The sequence below is a fragment of the Marmota marmota genome, unplaced genomic scaffold (assembly GCF_001458135.2).
Source record: "Marmota marmota marmota unplaced genomic scaffold, marMar, whole genome shotgun sequence".
NCBI classification, from domain to species: domain Eukaryota; kingdom Metazoa; phylum Chordata; class Mammalia; order Rodentia; family Sciuridae; genus Marmota; species Marmota marmota.
In genome coordinates, this window is record NW_026000093.1 from 23,745,573 (window position 1) to 23,766,819 (window position 21,247).

General features: G+C 34.7%; 1 protein-coding gene across 12 annotated transcripts in view; it reads right to left on the minus strand.

Moving 5' to 3' along the window:
* Positions 1–21,247, minus strand: part of Stau2 (staufen double-stranded RNA binding protein 2) — a 281,161-nt gene that overhangs the window by 71,228 nt on the left and 188,686 nt on the right. For 8 of the 12 annotated variants that reach the window (XM_015485870.2, XM_048783066.1, XM_048783067.1 and 5 more), the window contains one exon: positions 17,416–17,529. The exons of 3 other annotated variants lie outside the window; for them this stretch is intronic. In XM_015485870.2, coding sequence (XP_015341356.2) covers positions 17,416–17,529 — 114 coding nt within the window. Of the gene's footprint in view, positions 1–17,411; positions 17,530–21,247 lie in introns of those variants that run through there. One more of the 12 variants, XR_007340579.1, reaches the window with a different exon arrangement.

Sequence of the window (21,247 nt, forward strand, 5' to 3'; positions counted from 1 at the left end):
AAAAAGATATCACTCAAGTAAATTTTCTAAATTATTCCTCAATTAATGTAGCTTAACTGTTGCCTATGCTCTATACCAGCGTATTAGCCAGAATTGCCTTGCATACATGCAAATATCTATGTCTGCCCTTGATCCACTAGAGGGAATTTAAATTCTCTATTTTGGTGTCAAAGACACTCTACAGTTGGATCTCTACCTCAAGGTCTAACTCCATTAATATTCAAAGATTAACCCTATACTTCAATCATTGGACTGCCAAATAAATGAGCCCAGCTCCTCCCCTCTCACACCTGGACCGGTGCTAGTTCTGCTCTGGACTGAATGTCTCCTATTGCCTAGAGGGAGACTTAGTTCTTCGTACCAAAGATCCCTCCTGTGTTAAAATTTCTTGTCAAAACCATTCCTGCTCAATTCCTAAAACTTCTTAAACATTACTTCTATTTCAGTTATCATTCATTTGCCTTGTACATTTTCTCCTAATCATGACAATTAATTCTGAAGGACAGCATCCATTTCTAATTCAGGAACTTTAGGTATACATATTCACATAGAGTCACACTGCCTTATATGCAGCAGACATTTAATACAGGTTTATTGAATGAATGAACTTTTATGTTATGATAATCTTTTATTCTGAATTATTCTTATTTGAGTAGTCACTGCAGAAACCAGTGGAAAAACTGTTACCACTTGTAATTTCCTTTCAAAAGCAAACAGTAGAAATGGTTAAGCTTTCAATTATAAATTCAATTAGAGGTGAGATTAGAGGTCAGCCTCATTCATAAAATGAGGCCATAGAAAAGCCCATAACAATACTGCAGTTAGGGACCAGGCAATAAGCCTGACTGATAAGTTTCCTTGTAACCATGAAAAGGATACACTGCATAGCAAAGTGTACAGGGGAGACATCACTTGGCATAAATATAAATGAATACATGGTGCATTAAAGTGCTTTATAATGAAGTTTTGCTGAATATATGCTTTACTACCCTACTGAAATGGTCAACTTTTAAATCCTCCAAATCAATGAAGCTTAAAGTAATAACAAGGCTCATTTCCTGGGATGATACATGATTCTCTGTTAGGAGTTCTATCATCTACATAAATTAAGAAGACTGGAATGAAAGAATTAATAAAATGGGTTTCTTTTCATAGACCTGACCTAAATGATGAATCAAAAGTTGAAAATTCCTCTCAAAAACAATAAAAAAACCCCCAACAACACCCAAACACCTTGCCTCTTGTTAAAAAGCAACAAGAGCGCTCTCTCTCTCTTTCTCTTGCTCTCTCTTTTTGCACATGATACTGAATAAATCTTTGTTGAATGGATGAATAAATCACAAGCTGCTTTTAAAATTCGAATATTTAATAAAAACAATTTGACTAGTGACGCAATGCTAATATCTGAGTATGTACTTCAGGAGAAGAAACTGAAAATTCGTTTGCTGAGATTTGGGAAATGTTGCCCCAATTTTACACTGTCTCTGTTTCTGGAGGAAAAAATCCATTGCTCTGCACTACTGGCCTGGGCTTACAAACCTTAGTGAGGGAGTCAGTTTCTATTAGAATAAAAGCAACAGTCTACCATCCTTCAAAGATATCTGGAAACAGAAGGACAATGCATAAAACTAGAGAGAAAAGAGGGGAAAAAATCTACTAATTTTAATATGAAAATAAAAATAGACCATTATTTGGTAATTAAAAAAGAAAACCTCTGAATAGCACATTTTGAAAGTAATCATTTGTCTCAGGCTATTTTTTTAAGCATATTCAAAGTCCCAGATAATTATTAAAACCCCTGAAACTTTTTATATTCATGAAAGTCCAGAGAGGAAAGCTACTTACAATGACAGATAACCATTTAGAATTGACTTCTGATAGCTCCCTATCATCTATTCAGTAGCTTATTCTAAATGAAATTCATCATTTAGCTCAGCATTTAATAGCTGAATTTTCCAAGAACTCTTGGGACAAAATTGTCAATGGTCACAGTAATTTTTTGTTTATATATAAATACTAAATATCCCAAAACATTCATATCGCTACCCCAAATCAACACAAAGTGTGTTTTTGCCCCTCCTTCATTTTACAGATTTTGATTACATAGGCTATATACTTCAAAAGTATAAAGTGTTTGAATTTTTCAAAGTGGTGGTTTTAAGGACACAACACAGGAATAAGTGACAACACAGGGTGTGAGAGCGGGGCTGTCTTGTCTCTCCAGCAGCTTACTTTTGCCACCTAGTGGGAGAGGCAGTTTCATTGTCAGGTTTTGTGTTTTGTATGATTGTCTCCTTTAAGGCATAGATTGGCTTCTTATGAGAAAATTATCAAACACACTTATCTTGTTTATAACTGTAATTTTTTTTCTTCAAAATGATCTGTTCCACATTTATTGCCTTTATTTTTAAGCAGCTAGTTTTTTGGTACAATGGATTAACCTAGAGAATTCAAGGTAAAATAAAACCTTTGGGTACACATTTACTATTTTAAATATTTGGGGGAAAAGTTAACCTTTTGATTCTAGTCATTCTCCTTCACCTTATCTTGCAGTTTTTCACAAGGTTGATGTTTTGGCTCATTCCTATTTTCTTATTCTTAACTGGGGACCAAATCTACATCTTTGTCCCTACTTTTTCAAATCTTCAGCTATCTACCAAATATCAGTTCTGGAATTAACATTTAATATGGCAAAAACTGAAGTCACCAACCTCCAAAAGAAACAAACAATGGAATTTCCATGTGAGTCAGTGTGGCAGGCTTAATAATTAGCCCAGGGCTAAAAAATGGCAGAAAAGTTGGCTGTTTTTTTTTTTTTTTAAGTATGTAAAAATTAATGAAACAAGTTAGGCAAAAGGAACAATCAGAAGTCAGGATCAGTTTACTGGGCTGGGCAAGAGGAAACATGATGACCAAGAGTTAGGTGGAACAATAATAATTAACAGGAATTGGGGTCAGGACCATGGGAAATTTAAGAGAGATCACAATGCTAAAGCTAAGAAAACTGGAAATAAAAGGTAAGAGAGGTAGAAAGAATACCATGACTCAAGTCTTCAAGCTTGAGGTACACAGGCAAGTAAGAAGGCTGTGAGCTGCCAGAAATTTGTTAAGTCTTGGCCTTGGAAACATGTGCTAATATCTGTTTTTCCATTTTACCTTTGTCCAAATTTAAAATAAAAAAAAATTCCATAGAAAGTCTGCTGTAAAATTCCTTGAGGTTTCTGACCCATATAAATCAGTGCTTACCAACACTTCCATTATCATCAACAGCCTTAAAATGAAAATTATACAGCTATTTTTAAACACCTTTACTAAGGTATAATATATATATCCTAAAGTTCATCCATTGAGTAGTTTTAATAAATTTAGAAAGTTGTGTTAGCATCTCCACAATCTAAATCTGGAACATTTCCATCACCGACAACAGTTTACCAGCTCTCATTCCTAGCTCAAGGGCACTGCTGATCTGTTTCTAACCTGCCTTTTCTGAAAATTTTGTGTAAATGGGAATAAAATATGTGGTCTTTGTGTCTGTTTTATATATATAAAATTTTTTAAGTTCATCCATGTTGTAACATAGATGTAGTGCATAGTGGTTCCATATTTCATTTCTTTTTATTGCTGAATACTATTTCTTTGTATGAATACCCCTTCACCAGCTGGTGGGCATTTGGGTTGTTTCCAGTTTTTAGCTACTATGAATAATGAATAAGTCATACACAAGTCTTTATGTAAACATTTTTTTTCTTGAATATATAATCTAGGGGTGGAATTAATGGATCATGTGGTAAATTGGATTTTATTTGTTAAGAAACTGCAAAACTATGTTCCAAAGTAGCTGTACATTCCTACAAGCAATCCATGAAGGTACTATTTTCTCTATAATTCCACCAACATTGGCTATTATCTGCTATTTTGGTTATAGCTATCTTACTGGGTGTGAAATTACATGCTAATGTGGTTTTACTTTGCATTTCTCTGATAGCTTATGCATTGAGCATCTTCTCAGATGATTACTAGACAATTGTATATTTTCTTTAGGGAATTATTTATATCATTCATTTTAATTGAGTTGCCTTCTCATTATTACACTATGGGCACCCTTTGTATGTCCTAGACCAAAATAATTTATCAAATATGTAATTTTCAAATATTTACTTCTAATCAGTGGCTTGTCTTTTTACTTTCTTAGTGGTATTTATGAAGTACAAAAGTTTTAAATTTTGACAAAGTCTAACCTCCAGTTTTTTAATGAATTATGCTTTTGATGTTTTATCTAAGAATTCTCTACCTAACTCAAGGTCATAAAAATTTCTCCTGTTTCTTTCAGAAGTTTTATATAAAACTATATCACATTTACATTTAAATCTATTATCCATTTGAGCTATTTTTTTGCATATGGTACGAGGAAATGATCTAAATTTTTTTCTTATGGATATTTAATTTCCCTAGTGCCATTTATTTAAAAAACTAACATTTCCTCAATGAATTTCCTTGGTATTTTTGCTGAACATTGAACATAAACCGGAAGTTTCATTTCCTGACTCAAATGTGTTCCACTGATCTACATATCTACCTTTATGCCACTAACTAGAATAGTATAGTTTTTTTTAAAATAAAGTTTGAAATTGGGTAGTGTAAGTCTTCCAATTTTGTTCTTCCTTTCCAAAATTGTTTTAGTTATTCTGATCTCTTCATATTTCCAGTTAAATTTTAGGATCAGCTTCTCAATTTCTACCCAAAACAAGCCCATTGGGATTTTGTTAGGGATTGTATTGAATCTATATATCAATTTGGGACAAAATATCAACTTAACAACCAAGGAAACTTCTAATCCATGAATATACTGAATGCCTGTCATATAATCAGATATTTGATTTCTCTCATCAGTTTTCTATGTATAAGTCTTGTACCTCCTTGTTTAAATTGGTCCCTGAGTATTTATTCTTTCAGATACTATTATGAACAAAATAGTCTTCTTATTTTCACTTTTTGATTATTTATTTCTAGTATATAGAAATATAGTTGATTTTTTGCATCAATCTACAATTGATCTGTACATTCTATCTTGTCTGTAACTGTACTAAACTTGCTTATTAGTTCTAACAGGTATGTGTGTGTGTGTTTCTTAGGATTTTCTACATACCAGATCATGCCATCTGCAAATAATACAGTTCTACTTTTTCCTTTCCAAACTACATACTTTATGTTCTACTCATATTCTTTTTCTCTCCCCATCCTTCCCTCTTTTTTTTTTCTATCTCCTTTCTTTGACATATCACACAGGCTACAATCTCTAGTACAACGCTGAGTAGTAGTGAGTGCAGACATCCTTTCTTTGTTCCCAGTCTTAGAGGAAGGTCTTTCACCATTAAGACAATATTAGCTGTAGGTATTTTTGTAGATCCTCTCTATCAAATTAAGGAAGTTATCTTTTACTTCTGGAGTGTTTAGGGTTTTCAACAAGGAATGACTGTTGAATTTTGTGAAAGCTTTTTCCTGTGTCTACCGAGATTTTCACAGGAGTTTTTTTTTAATGAAATTTCTTTTATGAAATAGCATATGTAGTAACTGAATTTTGGAGGGTAAACCAACCTTTATAAGGGTGTTTAATCCTTTTTATAGGTTGATGTTGCTGTATGGTTTCTGAGGCTTTGTTCACTTTTTTAAATCCTTTTTTTTCTCTGTTATTTCAACTAGATAGTTCCTTTTGATCTATCTTGAAGTCTATGGACTTCTTGAATCATCTTAAATCTATTAGTCACCCTAGTGACTTATTCATTTCAGTTATTATATTTTCTAACTCCAAACTTTTCTTTTGATCTTTTTATTAATTTCTATCTTTGTACGGAGATTCTCTACTTGTTGAGTTATTGTTGCTATACCATCCTCTAATTCTTTAAGTGTGGTTTTTGTAATTCCCTTTGTTCATTACAACCGCTTCAAGTCTTTGTCTACTAGGTTCAACATCTGAACCCATTCACAAGAGCTCCACTACTACTTTTTCCCTCTGAGTACTGATCATCCTTTTCTTTCTTTACATATCTTCTAAATTTTTATTGAAAAATGGGATTTTAGATACAATATTGTAGAAACTTTGGATTTTAATCTTTTCCCCTCAGGGTTGTTCTTGCTATTGTTTTACTGTTTACTAACTTTCCTGGACTAAATCTGTGGAATCCATCGTCCTCATGGTGCACAACTTCTTGTATCACTACTCAGTTTTTAAAATTTTAAGCCTGGCTTCCTGGGAAGTCGTTCTGTGTATGCATAGCTTACAGGTCAGCCAATGATTGGTTACTGGTTCTGCTCCAACACCCTAAACCAGTAAAGCTTCTATCCTCTGCCAGTGGATCTGTGTAGGTTGGGGCTCACATCAAGTTCAGGTAGTTTTCAAGCCTTCCCTTGCATTTAGTTTCTGCCAGGTCCTCCTGCACCTCCTTTGCTATGTGCAGAATTTCAGTCAACCAGAGTAAATAGATAGTTTAAGTCTCCTCTAATCTCTCCTGCACATGTATAAAGCCTTTTAGTCAGCCAGGAACACATGTTTAGTTTATCAAGGCCCAGTAACACTGTCATTTCCCAAATCTCCCTGATAAGTTTATGATTACTCTACTGGTTCACCACTGGATCCAATTAAGATTGTAACATCAGTCTCACCAAGTTTACTAGTTCACATTTCTTGTTCGTTTGCCACTAAGATGTCCACTGTTTATCACAATGCTGATAGGTATGAGCCTTTTCACATTCCACTTTATAAGGCCTCTCCTCCAGTGAAACTCCTAGGTTGCATGGCTTTTCCTGACCTTGAGAACTACTGTGCAGGTCTAGAGGTGGAGAAGAGCATACCCCACTAGGAACACCATAGAATCCTACTTTTCTTACCTTAAGTGCAGTAGTTTTTCTATAAATAAATGCTTCTCAATTTGGTAAATGCCCTCTATTATAATTTCCAGAATCCTAACTTTGCTGTTTTTGACAACTTTGTTCAGTTTTATTATTGCTTTTTGAAAAGAGAATTTACCCACCTCTCACTGTGCCTTTTTGATAGTTTTCTTTAATGGCCATTTTTAATTGTTTTCATTCTTTCATACTCGGTGATCATTAAAGCCAATGGATTCTCTGAATGTCTTTCTGGAAAATCTGCTGCTTTTGTTGCCATTTTCAAGGTTACATCCATCAAGGTAATCAGCACCCATTCCTGAATTACTGGGATAGAACCCATCCTCCCCATCACAGTCAGTCCTGCATCTGGCTATCAGATTGATTTTACAGATACCAACCTAGTCATATTCCTTGTCCTAACTGAAGAATGGCTCTTGGCTGCAAAGAACATTAATTGCATACTGTCCAGAGTAGCTTTTAAGAATGTATTAATGCCTTAATCTTATTCAGCATCATTTAGTCCATGAGCTCCTACCAAGCTGAGTTTTTCTTTCCCCACATATTCTTTCGCCAACTTCCATGTTTCTATCTTTTCTCATGCTGTTGCCTATATGGAATAACCTTATAATGTTTGGTCCATCGACTCCTAAAAAAAGCTTCATCAAATAATTATTCTTTTATTGATCACTCCTATTTTCCACAGCCTTTCAATATATTTCTATATTTATAGATTTTAAACTATTTCTGACACAAAGTTTGCAACTGGTCCTCAAAGTTTTTGTATGTATTATCATTACTTGGCCTTTGTGATTTAACTTCACAAATGGTAAATATTTGGGGGTTTAAAAATGCCTTCAAATTTCATCCACTCAGACATGTAAAAGAGAAGCCAATTAATGAAAGGGCATTTTAAAAATATGAGATATTAAGGCAATAACACCAACATAGAAAGAAAGAGAGCAGGCCAAATAACTATCAGCGATGAAAGAATAATATTGAAAATTTTAAAATATAAGCAGTAACCAGTTTGTCCAAAAAGGAATTTTGGACATGCGGAGAGAGGCATGACTTAATTGAAGGTGTACTGCTAGAGGAGAGGAGGTTACTGTTTTTCAGTTTTAAATAGGGCAATAAATCATGCACAACACCATAATTTGAATTTATGAGGAAGGTAATACTCCTTAGGTTATAAAAGTGACCTCCAGTGGGCAATAAGGCTCTCAAATCTGTGGCCCAGGGATCTATATTCCATTGATCGTCATTTTTAAAACTCTATATAGGCAACAGTTTTCCACTCTAACTTTCACATCCATTTAGCCAATTATATACATATGGTATTTATTGGTATCTGGTTATGATTCATTAGTGTGAACTGTTAACAAAAAGGTTTTCAGAATATTTCCCCAGTGATCTTCAAACCAACATCAAACATAGAGGCATGTAGAATAGTAAGAATACTAAATTCCTACCTAAATATTTTTAATATAGATGGTACATTAAGAATTAGAATACTGAATTAAAAATTAAAGAATTAATAATAGTAGGGCATTATGCAGGTCCAAAATTGACACTAGAGAAATTCTGGATTCTATTTATACTTTAATTTATGTCTTATAATATCATAAACATGAAATTATCTTTAAAAAGATACACTGGCAAAACACTGATCTACAGCTATGCTGAGGTATAGATTATATAACCACACTAAAACTCTCTCTCTCTCTCTCTCTTTTTTTTTTTTTTTTTTTGCAGTGTAGTTAGGAAAGCTGGGTTTTTATACTTAAAATTTCACATTTTGCTGTTTAAAATAGGTGTTATTCATCATTCCAAGGGAAAAAAAAAAGCGGGAGAAAAAAGCAATGAGTAAATTCGTGGGTTTTGACTACAGTCCAAAATTATTTTATAGCTCAAATTAATAAGTCACTTGTGAGCACAATATCATTGGATATATGCAACCTCTTAGAAATGTGGTCATGCTGTACTAAGCATAAATGAAATTATGAGTCAGTTATAAAATACATAATATTCAATCTTCCCACTACCTTCTCCTATAATTCACTGTTATTTCTGGAAACTGCTTATACATCTGAAATGAAAGATCACTACAGAAACAAATGAATATTCCCTATAACTTAAAAAAATCCAGCCATGAAGTGTTTCTAAATGGAATTTCAGCAAGGAGACAAAAGTAATCTTTGCTATAGGCAAACTTTATTTCAATCCTCTAATGAAAATGAAGACAGACTTATTTATTATTCCCCGAGAATAAAACTGGTTTTCACTGTAGAGTAAATAAATCCAAAATCCACGTTCAAGTCTTATTATGCTATAATATGGGCAATATTTCTAGGACACTGAGTCTTTTCTGAAAGAGAATGAACTCTGAATGACCACATTTAATTTAACATTTGATATAAAATACAAAAGCTTAATGTTTTCTCCTTTTAAACCTAGGATTAAATTGGCAAACACTTTCTGTAAAGGGGCAAGTAGTAAATATTTTAGGCATTGCAGCCAATGAGGTTTCTGCCTGAACTACTTATCTCTGCCACTGAAGTGTGTAAGTGGCCACAAGCAAAACCTACATCAATGGTGTGGCTATGTCCCAATAAATGCATTTATGGCCAATAAAGTTTGAATTCTGTATTTTTGCATGTCATAAATTTTCTTCTTTTTATTTTTTTTAACCATTTCAAAATGTAAAGGCCATTATTAGTTTGGGTAACAGATTAAACTTGGCCCTTGGGCTACCTATGCTGTCTTCTGTTCCAGTCTATCTATCAATAAATAATATCTGTCCAGTGGCAAGAAGGAGTTACTGGTGAGTATCCTGCTCTAATTTATTTTAAGGTATTAAAGTTCTTAACTTAAAATGGAAAATTTATAAAGTTAAAAGCAGAAGAAATTTTTATTTCTCCAATAAAGGGATAAGCTCCTGATAGAGGAAGTATTTTGAAAGATAAAAATCAATAAGAAAGCACTTTTCCAAAATAAACATTAAAGTTCATTTGCCTTTTTAATATATCTATTTTGGCACCCTGATTCATAAAATGTAAGCAAAACTCAAAGTTATATTTGAATCCTGGCAGCTACAGGATCTCCTAGAAGCTGCCAACGGCAGTAACAATACCCAGTCCTTCACACCCCATAGCGCTCAGCTCTGTGGCTGAATATATGGACCTGGGGAAGCAGCTCAAGTTCAAAACCTACACTGCATCTGTGCAATACTAGAAATGCCACTGCATCTATCTATAGGATAATGATGTAGGGTCTATTATTGTAAAATGTCACTTAAGTATATTTTACTTTAACTAAAAGTTGTAATTGTCTTGGGTAATTGTTGCTATAGCCTATTATGTTCCTGCCTCTTTAGATTCTGAGGAATGCAGTCACGAACAACATTATTCAGTGACTATTGGTTTGTTTACTATATGACAGATGCTAGAATCAGGAGATAGTTCCTGGGACTTGAGGAAAACAATTCAGGACACCAAGAAGGCTATGAAAGATTAGAAAAATGAAAGGTTATAAGTAGTCAGTAAAAGAATTAATGGAGATATATGATGGACTCCTAATGATAGCTACATATTTGTACTCAGAATATATGAATACTTTGAGGGCAACATTTGGAAATACTGGGATCACAAAAAATATCCTTAGATGGCCACCATCAGAGAAAGCTTTTTTGGCCATACATTTCTCTCACTAATTTACCTAATAAATTCTACCAAATACAAGTTATTCTAATTTTCTTAGAAATCTCAATTTAATTCCATCCTGTAAATATGTACTGAGTACTTCCTGTCAGAGCACAGACACCAAGAATACCAAAAGCAATGAGACCCTCTTGGACCTCAAGGTGGCTGTTGCACAGGAGGGCAGACCAATACCAAGACATCATGGGGAAAAGTCTGATAACTGTAGCCATGGGATAATATAAAAAGTACAGTGTGCAACGAAAGGAGAATTTTGACTCTGTAGGTTTAAAGAAGGCCTGTTGACTGGAATGACATCTTGGCTGGATCTGATGACACAACAAAATTAAAAGTTGTAATGCAACAAAGTTAAAAATTAAAGTTTCCCTATGAGCAAAGAGAATGGGCAAGGCAGAAGGAATAGCACAAGTGAAGACAGGGATGAATAAGAGCACAAGATGTGGTAACTCAGTACAGCCAGGACAGAGTATGGGTACAAACTAGGCACGAGGGGGGATGGTGGAAGATGAGACTGGAGACACAGGCAGGGACACAGTCATAATGTTCTTGGGGTTTCACCCTATAGACCATCCAAACATATATGACTATTAAGCACCTAAAATGTGATAGTCTAAAATCACAGGTAAAGGTAAAATAGACAAAGTTTCAAGAATGAGAAAAGTTGATTACATAGTGAAATATTTTAGATATATTGAGTTAAATTAAATGTATTATTAAATTTTAACTACTTTTTAAACATGTGGATACCAGAAAATTTTAAATACATACGTTTGCTCCCTCATGTTGTAGTACTGGTGGATGATTCCCCAATTACCACTTTACCAGTGGTCTTATTTCTCCTGTGAGTGACCTATTTAAAGATGGGCACAGGATGGCCCAACCAGGCCCATAGTGATGAACAAAAGATGGCTGGAGTGGTTCCCAATTCAGATGTGTTTGTCCAACACCCAAGGTCGGGTCTCTCTTTCAGAAGTGGGTAGGATGTGTGACACATAGAACTACTCTGGCTATCCTTCTAAATCAGAGGATGAAGTAGAAGATGACAAAGCTAAGAAATGGTAATGACCTAAATCCTTGCTGACATCACTGAGCTGCTTCCCCAATCAACCTTGGAGCTCACTTGTCCTCTGAATTCACACGAGACAGTGAGGTTCCTTAGTACTTGAACCAGTATGAGTCATGGTTTTTGCTCCATTACATTATAATGACCTCAAAAGCTAAGGAGTATAGATATTATCATTTAAGACATCTAGTACCACAAAGGTTTTGTACATAGTCTACAATCAATGAATATATGATTGTGATGTGGAAAGGTTTTTTTCTCTTTCTTTGAGTTTTAAAATATCAGTATAAGACTTTATGGCATAATTACCCTGGGGAAAAGAGAAAAAAACCTATGAGGAGAACTTAATTAATCAAAAGTAAAACCAAATAACCATCAGAGCTGCAAATTGTTTCATTTAATGGTCATCCCTTTATCTAGAGGCCTAACTGGAATCCTAGTTGAAGCTTACCCACTAGGAACCACTCAGCTTGATTTCACTAATTTGTACACAAATATACAACTGATACAGTTTATACCTCATTCAAGTAACTGAAATAAATAAGCAAAATGTCTGGGCTGGGAATGTAGGTCAGTAGTAGAGCACTTGCCTAGCATGCTCAAGGCCCTGGGTTTTATCTCCAGCACCACAATAAATAAACAAACAAGCAAGCAAAATAATACAGAGAGCCCAGCACATGATAGATACACAATATATAAGCCTGGTTCTTGTTTAGTTTTTGTAAAATTGCTAATTTTTTTTTATTCCAAGTAACGTGTCTCTTGTTACAATCTTACTTTTGTTGACTAGAAGTCAGATTACAATAAATACTGATATATATTACACTTAAGATACTTAAAGTTAGTTTGTGCTTGGTTAAGTGATTGATTTACTAACTCATTCTTTTATTTATGTGAAGCAAGAATGTCAGAGCTAATCTGAACACAGTATGATAGAGAGCAGTAAAACTATTATCTAGAAACTAAGGTAAAGCATTTTTACCCAATCTTTGTGAGACTGGAGATTGATGGTGCAATCTGAATGAAGATGAATAAAAAGAGAACAAAGGGAGGGAAGGTTCTGACTTTGGGGCTATAACTAGAAGGTGACTGATATAATTAGAGGAGATAGGAAAAGATACTCAGTAACATCTCATTGTGATGAGGGAAGGTGCAGAAAGGGTATCAGCCAGAAAGAGAAAGTAAAGAATAACATACTTGGTGAATTGTATGAAGCTATGAGACTTCAAAACCTATTACTAAGAATTACGCTTTAATAGCATACACTAACCAATATAACTTTAATAGGCTACACTAAAAAATATTAAGCAGATCCCTCACTAGCTGAATGTGTTTTTATTCAACTTACTTATAAGGATGTCCTTGAAGTCACTATATGATCTATAATTTTTAAATTTCACAAGACAACTGGTTCACCAAGGACGAAGGTTAGAATCTCCTTATTTTTGTATGCTCCAGTGTATAGTGAAATACTGACAACCCTGTTCACTAAAGCTAATACACATTTATTGTAGAAATAAGTATCTGGAAATTTAAACTTTGTTTTTGTTCTGGACAACTAAACATTCTAAAGGAATGTGAATTTCTAATATCACCCATTTATGATGCATAGGAAAAATGTAGAGCATTCCCACCCAGACAACATGGGGGACCTACAGCCTGAATGTCTGTCTAAATGAGAATTCAGAGTTTCTCATTTAGAAACTCTGACTGACTCATAATAGTTATCATTCTAGGAAGTCTGAAGCAGGTCTTACTAGGTGCTAGCATTCAGAGGGGCTCTAAGCCAGGCATTCCAAAGTGGAATCAACATATCAGAGTATGAAGAGGCAAGAAGATGTCATCCTCCTACATTTCCTTGGGGTCAGTACTGTATAAGTAACTGATTAAACAATAAACCTGGCTTTTTTTTCTTTAAAAATATGTTTATTCAGGCATTATCTACAAACAGTAATATTTACCCTTTTTGGAGAACAGTTCTGTGAGTGAGGAAAATGTATAGAAATACTTCTACCACCACAGTTATAATACGGTCTGTTTCCACCATTCTGAAAAATTCCTTCAGAACATCTTCTACTCAATCCCTCTCCACATCCTCAGTCCCTGGCAACCACTTAGCTGTCTCCTACTTCTACAGTTTTGCCTTCTCAAGAATTCATATAAATGGAATCTACAATATGTAGTCTTTGAGTGGTTTCTTTCACCTACCATCATGTAACTAGCCACAAGGCCCATGAGACTGGGACACAGTCAGTGAGCAGGAGAGGGGCAGGAACTGAGACTGAAAAAGAGGAGGGGGGTCAAACCACAGAGAGGCTTGTATGCCATGTCTAAAATTTTGCCTTTTAATAGTAGGTATGAAGGGAAACCTTTTGAAGGTTTTGAGCAGTTGAGTAGTATGATTAATTTAAAAATAATTCTGCCTATTGTACAAAAGACAATAATGGGAAAAAAGTAGAACAAAAGTGAAGCTACTTTATAGAGGATACTGCAGTTTCTTGTGTTTAAAATAACAGTGACTTAAGCTAGTATGGAAACAATTGAGGACCTGGGAAAGCAGCTGATAGTGAATTACAGAAAGAGCTGCTGGGACTGTGTAGCATGCTGGGGGACAGAGGAGTGGAGGATGGTTTCAAAGATGTCCTGGGCAACAAGGTAGGTGGGGTCATTTACCAGAAAGGGGAAAAGGAAAAGACAAGGGAGGAGGGAGCAGCAAGTTTGATAAGGGGAGATGGAAAATTAAGAGCTCCACAAATTTGAGTATCTTTAGGATACAGATGGTACTGAATCTTTCCCCTGAGCATTTAGCATACTTGTATTTGATAGAGAAATTTCATTTAATAATCCCTTCCTTGTTACTCTTAAATACAGTGAGTGAATGCATTGAATAATATATTCAGTCTCGACTGCACTGAATTCCTTGAGTTAAATTTACAAAAACAAGAAGATAAACCATAAAGGCTCAAAATGAGAGAGCTCTTTCACGTCTCCATTTCATTTTCTAAATAGTTAAGAGCATTTGAGTTTCATAAGGCCTCTAAATCTTATATATACTTTTTTTCTTAGAAGACCAATTTCTTTTGTTTTTATTGGTTGTTCAAAACATTACAAAGCTCATGACATATCATCTTTCATACATTTGATTCAAGTGAGTTATGAACTCCCATTTAGAAGACCAATTTCATTTGAATCAACTCAATCCCTCTGGAGACAGAGACTCAAATGAATTCAGAAATATATTTTTAAATTATCATAACTTTTTTTGCTTTAACATGTTTTCCCATTCACTCACATTGAAAAATCAATTGTTGAAAAAGTATTTAGTGGTTCCTCCTTTCCACATTATGAGACCAAGTCTATCTTGTTGGTATATCAAAAGAGTAACTTTTGATCAGTTAGAACTTCAGGATGGGGAGCGGGTAATGTGGCAACATGATGTGGAAAAGCCAGAGGTTGTGGAGTAGAGGTTTACTTTGTGTCTTCCGTTGTGAAGGAACCTATCTAAGTACAATGGAGGACCATTGATCACACCAATATCCCCCAATGTACAACTCTGAAGCCACCAAAGTGGTGTTCAATGCACACGACGATCATTTCTGTCAGAGATCCAGTCATGTATTCATTCATCATTTGACTATTATCAACACATCTCCTGAAAGTTCATTTTTTTAAATCTCAAAACTCCATGAAAATTTGTTATCTGTAACAAATTATTCTTGCTTTAACTAAAAATGTCTTTATTTACTTACCATTAAGTAAAATTGACATTCCAGATAAAGTGTAAGACCACTACGTACAGTTGTATAGATTGTCAAGGAAGCACTGCTTACACTGTAGGTATTGTGGGTCTATTACAAAAAAATGTTCCTTTGGACATCAGTAAATTGCCTTCAGGAAGAAGCACTGTTTTTCTATTTTGTAAAGGTGCCTCATGAGCCGATAGCAGCCCTGGATTTGGCACAAACCTGAAATAGCCTCATCATATTACATGTGAAGAAGCCAAGTTCCAAAGAGGTGAAGAGAGAATATCCACAACTAATTTATGGCAGAGTTGAATTTGATCCTAGTCTCCATTCCCAGTCCAGGGCTTTTTAATAGTAACATGCTACCTTTCAGATGTGTGGTATATTGATGCACTCTTTCAATTCTTTGCTCTGCTTCAGAAAAGACTTTTGCAGAATGGATACCCCAAGCTGCTCAAGCCATTTGTTTCTGCCATGAGTGGAGACAGAGATAGATAGGGTGGTAGCTATACTTGTCAAATATTCAAAGGGGTGAATATACTAGACTAAGTTCCATGAGAGCAGAAAACATGTCTAACATTCTCACTATGTATCCTTAGCACACATCTATAGCTAAATTACAGTTGTATATAACTTATAAGAAATTTATATAAGAAATTTATTACTTTCTGTCAGTGAGTTTAAGTTACACCCCTCAGATTCTTACTGTACTGTCTTTTGTGCTCAGGCAAACATCAATGTAATAAAAACACTGAAAAGCACTGGCATGTTCTCTAGCTATTTTCTAGATCAATATGCTACACTATTTATTTTTGGTTAGGTTCATTTAAACAGGAGCAGTAATATCAATCACAGAATCATAAAATGTGAGCAATGGGATGCATCTTATGTCATTTAATCTAACTCCCTCATTTAACATTCTAGGAAGCCAAGTACAACAAAGTGATAGAATCCATCCAGGTAACACACCTAACTTTTGCCATAATTAATCCTAAAAGTCAGATTTTCTGGCCACAAATTAGTTGCTCTTTTCTGAACACATATTATCTCCCCACTAATCAAGAAATAATGACTGGAAACCCACAATGTCAGAGACATTGTGCACTGGTAGGCATGCCTTTAATGGAGTTTTGTTTTTAGTTGGACAATGATAAATCATGAGTTTGAGAAAATGCACTATTATGTTCTTTTATTCCCTCCATGCAAGAGGCACTACTCAGAAGAAAAATGATTAGTCAGAAGACTACTAGAAGTCCTGAAATTTAGCAAAAAATGGATATGAAAGTATGTTATGCTTGTTCTGTACATTGTTAATTTAGAAAGCATAGCGGGTTAGTCATATAGTAAAACTGTGTATGTCTATTTACTCTGGCTCCAAGTTAGAAATTCTATGACCTAGGTAATTAGTATAGTCTAATGTGATGATTATTTTCATTGAAAATACATGCTATCTTGTAAACAGGATATTCTCAAGCAGCTATGTAAACTAAAGGAATGTGTTTATTTAGAAACAATACTTTCAGATTTTCAGTTTGATTTCAGAAATAAAACTTTAAAACAACACTGGAACTTCACTTCAGTAATATCCCAAATTATGGGACTAAATTGATGGTTCTGAAAGTTCACATGGTGAACTTTATACACATGGTGAATATTATACAAAACTCTTCTCTAACAGAACCAAATGAGCATGAGACTCCAGTATTATCTATACTCTTTTATGTTTTTATTAAAGAGTAAAAGAATATAGAGGGAAATTATTTGTTGTAAGAGAATTCTATATTTATAATGAACTGCAAACAAAAAAGTCTAAAATCATTTAAATCCCCTACAATATATTTCCCAACACAAACTATTTTGATTTTCAAACATCTAGCAAATGGCGCTAGTAGATAATAAATATATGACAGAAAGCAAAGCTATATGTGTGCATATAAGCTTCCATTCTGCTGGCCTCCAACTTCTCAGCGGGGCCATAATGCAGCAAGATGGCAGTGGCATATTATACCTGATTATGGCTGGCTTCAACGGAGCTTCCAATAGCATGGAAAGTCATCTGCACAGGGGCTAAGGTCAGACAGGTCACATATTCTTTGCCACTTTGTTTATCACAGTAGTGAACCTATAATAGAACACACGCAATCTGCTGAACACCATTTTTATGAGGGAGTCCGATGTAAAAGGTCCTTTTTCAAAGGTTCTAGATTTTAAAAAAAATTCAAATGATTTATGCAGAGCACACCTCAAATACTTAAAATCTATGAACCCTCCAATTTTCTATGGAAAATCAATTCCATTTTAACCCATTTTGTCCCATTGTCCCAGATTAGAACACCTATAAAAACTTTAAATTGAGCAAAAAATATGCCACTTACGGTAACTTTGAAATAATATTTGAATATTTAGTATGTTCACAAAATGGAAAACTTGGGATTTAATGGGTTAAGTCTTTTTGAGGTTTTAAGGGAGTTTAAGAAATGCCTTTTTATTATGGCTAGTATAAAAATGCACAACTAAATGCTACATCTATCTTTAAGGTCCAGCTTTTCAGGATGCATAATGTATAAAGGACTCAAGTTTGTAAGCATTAGTCAAAGTCCATTTGATTCTAATGGAATTTTGCCAACCTGAATTTTCCCTCATCTTTGACTCCACGTGTATGTGATTGCTGTTTAATTGGGAGTGACAATTCTTCTCTTTCTACATTATAGCCCCTTCAAAATCAGTGAATATATGTGTTTGTCACTATACATGTTCTGTTTGAAATTTTGACATTATAATCAAATTGAATAAATTGAAATGATTTATAAAGTGCAGACTAAAATAAAGTTACAAGAATATTATTTTTCTTTTAGCTAAATATAACTAACCATTATTAAAACCACATGTAAGACAATCCATATCAGAGGTAAGGCACATGTGATAGAGGAAAGTATAGGTCCAGTTTCATATTAAGAAAATTTTCATCTTTCCGTTTACCTACTTTCAAAAAAGTTCTGTTTTTTAAACTGTAAGCCAACAAGGTAATAAGAGTATTGCCTTTGTGATAAATTAATAAAAATATGTCTATAAAATGGAATGGGATTCCTACCAATTATATTAGAGGGAAAACTGGTTTTATTAGTCATAACTTGCTCAATTTGTTAACGTGTACATATTTAGAGTAAAGGTTTAGATGAGAATTTTGAATTTCTAAGCAAGAATATTAACATATAAGTTCCTTGTCTGAGGTTTTATTCTAATAGCTGCATAATGTTCAGACACCCATATACCTTTATTACAGAATATGGCCCACATTAATTTTGTCATGTATAATAAGAATCTGACTGAAAATTATAGCAATATGAATCCTGGTCTAATAGTTTAATAATTCAACTGTTTTAAACCAGTAGGGTTGTTAAGAATAGCCATCATTTTCCCTGGAGGTGGGGAAATTTTCCTCTTGGGAATCTATAAAAGTAGCATAGGGCTCAAATCAAGTCAATATAAAAGCCTTGTTTCCAAAGTACTATAAAGATTTTGTTATAAAAACATTTTTTCCTGAGTTAACCTTAGAGAAAAAGATTTGACAACAGTTCTAATTCACTGTACTATAACTCCTGAGCAAATTAAAAGCTCAGTCTACGTATAGGAGTTAAAAAATGTGGAATTGTTGTTTACTATGTGTCAGCTAGGTATGATGGGAAAAAAATGTAACTTATCACATAACAGGTTTATGCAAAAGCCAATAAATGGTGACACTATAACAGCTACAGTTTGCAAGCATTTATGGTATAGTTAAAATATTATGTCTGATATAGTGCTATTATAAAACATGCTCTTTATAAATTTAATAAAACATAATCACCCATTCAATTCCAATTGAAAGTAAATATGAAAGATATGACACTCTCCTAAAAACACAGTTGACACTCTTGTATGTGAGCTGACTTATTGCATTTCTATTCTTTATCCTAAAGAAATGAAAATTAGAAAAGACAAAAAGACAATTATAGTTGAAAAAATAGGCTTCAAACTTGGTTTTCGTCAGTGGCTTGGATGTCATAACTGAAAGATTTAACTTTTGTGCTAACTATATACAAGCCACCATGAGCCAATTACCTAATAAATCCTATGGACCCATGCAATTCATGTGTGAAAGATAAATATAAAGGTGCAAGTTAGCACACAGTTCCAACGATGTCACATTTCTATTGCTGTGTCCTCCAGTATTCTCCCATAGTAATTCTTAGCTGGGCAACTAGATGCTCAGAGTAAAGACTATACTTCTCAAGGTTCCTTATAGCTATGACTGACCAGATGTCCAAGGAGACTGTAACTGAAAGAATTCTCTGGCAGTTTCCTGGAAACTTTTAAAAATAGATTTCAGATGTATGCTTTTTGATCTCCTTTACCCATTTTTGCCAACCTGCGCTTAGGGTGTTAATATTGCCATCATGGACCCTGAGGAAGAACACAGTCCTTGAGGACTTCATGGAACAGCATCATACCTGCCTTAGACTCTAAGCTATGGGCTTTTATTTATGCAAAATTCAACCTCTACTCTGTTTATGTCACTGGGCCTTTTATCATTCAAAAGAAACCTAATTCTGACAAGATGTTTCCTATGCCCCCAAACTGACACCAAGACTCCCAGCCAATCACAAAAGAATCTCCAGAAAGCTGCCAACATTTAGGACTTAGCCTTAATTTCCTTCCCTCACTCTCTTTATAAAAGTTAGCATAACTGGTCCAACCACAAAGAATCCACATAGGAACAGCAACAGTAGGTTAACGGGAGGAAATCATCTGGATTTGTCAGCCTTATGAGGAATAGAGTATTTTCAGTGAATGAGGTAGCTCTAAGAGAATAGTTGACAGACAGTGGGAATACCTATACAAAAGCAATACTGACATTTCATTCCCTGGTGAGAGGCTTGCTAAGAATTGAACTTATAGGCCCCTCTCAGTTTAAGTTATGTCCCTGGCAGTCTGGAAGCACATGAAAATGCAGCAACAAGGCTTGGATGTATTTGAGCACATGTTGAAGGAGTCTCAAGACACGTAGCATACTTGAAAAACAAAACTGATGGAGCAAGACATGCTCATCTCAGATTTTCATGGCCCTTGCAAGAAATGATAAGAGAATCTTAGCAGAAGATTGAAACCCACCAACAGTGAAACCCACCAACAGAGGGGACTAAGGGCACAAACCATTAGTAAAGCAAAAGGAAACAGTTGCCCCTTAGGACCAAGGGAACTGGGAAAACCTGAGCACTACCTAAAGACAACCATAGACATCATCCATGTGGAAACCAGCAGTGGATGAAACTACACTAAAAAGTGCCACCTCCCCTTACCCTAGTCCCAATCTGAGCTTTCTAAGACCCTAAGAGTAAGGTCATGAAATAGAAGTAAATTGTGGAAGAAAGTGTCTAAGAACCAGACCATGCCCCCATCTCACCAATGACCAACACAAAGATGTGGGAGTGAGAGAATGAGAGGAAGAGAGCCATTAAGTCTACTGAGCCAAAATGAATAACTTGCAATGGAAGGATATGACTTATAGATTTGTACTGAACTGGACTAATTTTTTAAAAAATTTTAATCAATTAATTAATTGATTAATTAATTAATTAATTAATTGGTGCTGGGAATCAAACCCAGGATCTTGTGTGTAAGACAAGCCCTGTACTACTGAGTTACATTCCCAGCCCTTGAACTAGATTTTTTAAAACTAAAGGTAACTGAGCGCGCGCTGGGAAACGAGGAGATAGCGACGCATGGATACAGCGCTGCAGTTTCTGCCAGCCGTGCAAGCACCGTACTCAGGGCTGAATTCTGGGTTCGAGACGGGGGAA